Source organism: Lolium perenne, chromosome 2 (genome assembly GCF_019359855.2).
Source record: "Lolium perenne isolate Kyuss_39 chromosome 2, Kyuss_2.0, whole genome shotgun sequence".
In the NCBI taxonomy this organism is placed as follows: domain Eukaryota; kingdom Viridiplantae; phylum Streptophyta; class Magnoliopsida; order Poales; family Poaceae; genus Lolium; species Lolium perenne.
The window spans coordinates 260,773,655-260,775,869 of record NC_067245.2 but is presented as its reverse complement, the minus strand read 5'-3'; the positions used below and the strand labels follow the sequence as shown (position 1 = coordinate 260,775,869).

General features: G+C 43.3%; 1 protein-coding gene across 1 annotated transcript; it reads right to left on the bottom strand.

Moving 5' to 3' along the window:
• Nucleotides 1-708: 708 nt before the first annotated feature.
• Nucleotides 709-1,476, bottom strand: LOC139835793 (uncharacterized). The gene has a single exon (XM_071825661.1). The coding sequence runs from the start codon at nt 1,474-1,476 to the stop codon at nt 709-711; it is 768 nt and encodes a 255-aa protein (XP_071681762.1).
• Between the last annotated feature and the right edge of the window lie 739 nt (nt 1,477-2,215).

Sequence of the window (2,215 nt, the reverse complement as noted above, 5' to 3'; positions counted from 1 at the left end):
TAATAAGTTTAGAAGTGAATTAAATTACACACAAAAGTAGTTGCTAACTTTGAAGTGTTAATAAGTTAGTGTTTGATTCTTAAAGAATGTGTTATTGTAAGGAATGTCATGTTGATATCCTTTATAAGATCTTATAGTTGACCCTTACTTAAGGTGTTGTTTGTTGTAAAACTAATTCCATTTGATCTAATCCATAGATCAAATCATCTCTACCCAAAATAAGGTTTTAGCAAAGATCACAGTGAAGTTTATAGCGCTTGACTTGATGATCTACTTCAGTTCCAGCAAGTCAAGTGAAACTTCGCCATCGTGGTAAGTTTTATTTGAAGCGCGAAAATTCCCCGGATTTTCTATGCATGAATGCAATGCACACTTTGGTGTTCTCTTATTTTATTGCCTCTAAACCTGGGATATTACACCTAAAGTCCTTGGTCTCAAAGGCATCCGGTTTCTTGGGTATCAAAGTGATGAGCGCCCGGTTCAGTCTTGCAAAACCTCTACCATCTCCCACGCAAAGCTTCATAAGACCAGCAAGGATATCATGCTTAATAATTGGCCATGCTCTCTGGTAGAAAGCGCCGGTGAACCCATCTGGCCCCGACGCTCTATCTCCTGGCATCTCTCGTATCGTATTCCAAACCTCCTCCTCCGTGAACATGACATCCAAATCATTCAGATCCGCGACAGGAATGTTTAAAGCCTCCAAGTTTAAAGTGTGCTCTCTATTGTGAATGCCCCTATCAACCTCACGTACTCCTCTGTGAACACCTCATTTTTCCTCTCTTGAGTGGTCGCCACTTCCTCGCCTACTCTCACCGAGGCGATATAGTTCTTGGTTCTCCTCCCATTAGCCACCGCATGGAACAGCTTGGTGTTGGCGTCTCCCTCCCGCAACCATCTGATTCTCGATCTTTGCCTCGCAATAGTGCGTTCCAGGGACGACATCCCCAGCACTGCATGCTTAAGCATTCTCCTAAGCCATGCCTCCGCAGGCGTTAGCACTCTCGACTCTTGTGCCACATCCAATCTCAGAATCAGGGTATTAGCCATGGCGATCTTAAGCTTGATGTTTCCCACTTTTTTCTCTCCCCACGCCTGAAAGAACTCCGCCGCATTTCGAAACAAGGCGTCCAGGCGTCTGAACGGGTCAACAATGCTATGGTCACAAACCCAAGCTTCTCTCAGAGCCTCATCAAAACCCTCCAGGTTAAGCCAAAAAGCCTCAAACTTGAACCTCTTCCTCGGCCTAAACGCCGCACTCAAGGAAAGATGGATCGGTGCGTGGTCCGACACCGAAGAGGACAGCGCCTGCAAGATGGAATCCGGGTGCATGATATCCCAGTCCACCGAAGCAATCGCCCGATCAATGCGCGTCAGCGTGGGCACCTCTCTCTCATTACTCCAGGTAAAGCTTCTCCCGTGGAGATAGAGATCCTTGACCTCATGCTCCTGAACGAACTGCCTGAACCTCGCCATCATGCGTCTATCTAAACGGTCATTGTTCTTCTCCTCCGCAAACATGATCATATTAAAGTCCCCTAGGAGCAGCCACGGCCCCGGACATAAACTCCTCCTCTCCGTTAACTCCTGAAGGAATCTCAGCTTGTCCTCATTGGTTTGAGGCCCGTAGACCGTGGTGATCCACCACCTATTGTTATCTCTGGGAATGACTTCCCCGGTAACTGCGAAGTCATCAAAACTCACGCGCACTATGTCGTAGTGGTAAATATCATGTACTAGTATCACAAATATCATATGCATGATACTAAATATCATGTACTAGTATCATGCATATGATATTTGTGTATCTTACTATCTCTATAGTGGTTAGTATCATGAAGTGGTATCATAGCCATGCTATATTTATTGATTTTTAGAATCTTAATGCAAATTTGTGCACAAGATTTATTTGGCATTAATATTTCTCGTGACATGCGCTATGATACAGTATCCACCTATGTTACTCTAATATCTTCTCTCCTCCTTAGCTATCACATCAGCATTTTTGTGAGACCAATGTGCATGATACTAGCTATGATACTAGCACTATGGCTAGCCTAAGTATCATGTACTAGTATCATGCATATGATACTTGTGTATGATATTATCTCTATGAGTAGTATCATAACTATACTATATTTATTGTTTTTTAGAATTTCAATGCAAATTTGTGTATACAAGATTTGTTTGACATTAACTTTTCTCGTAATATGCG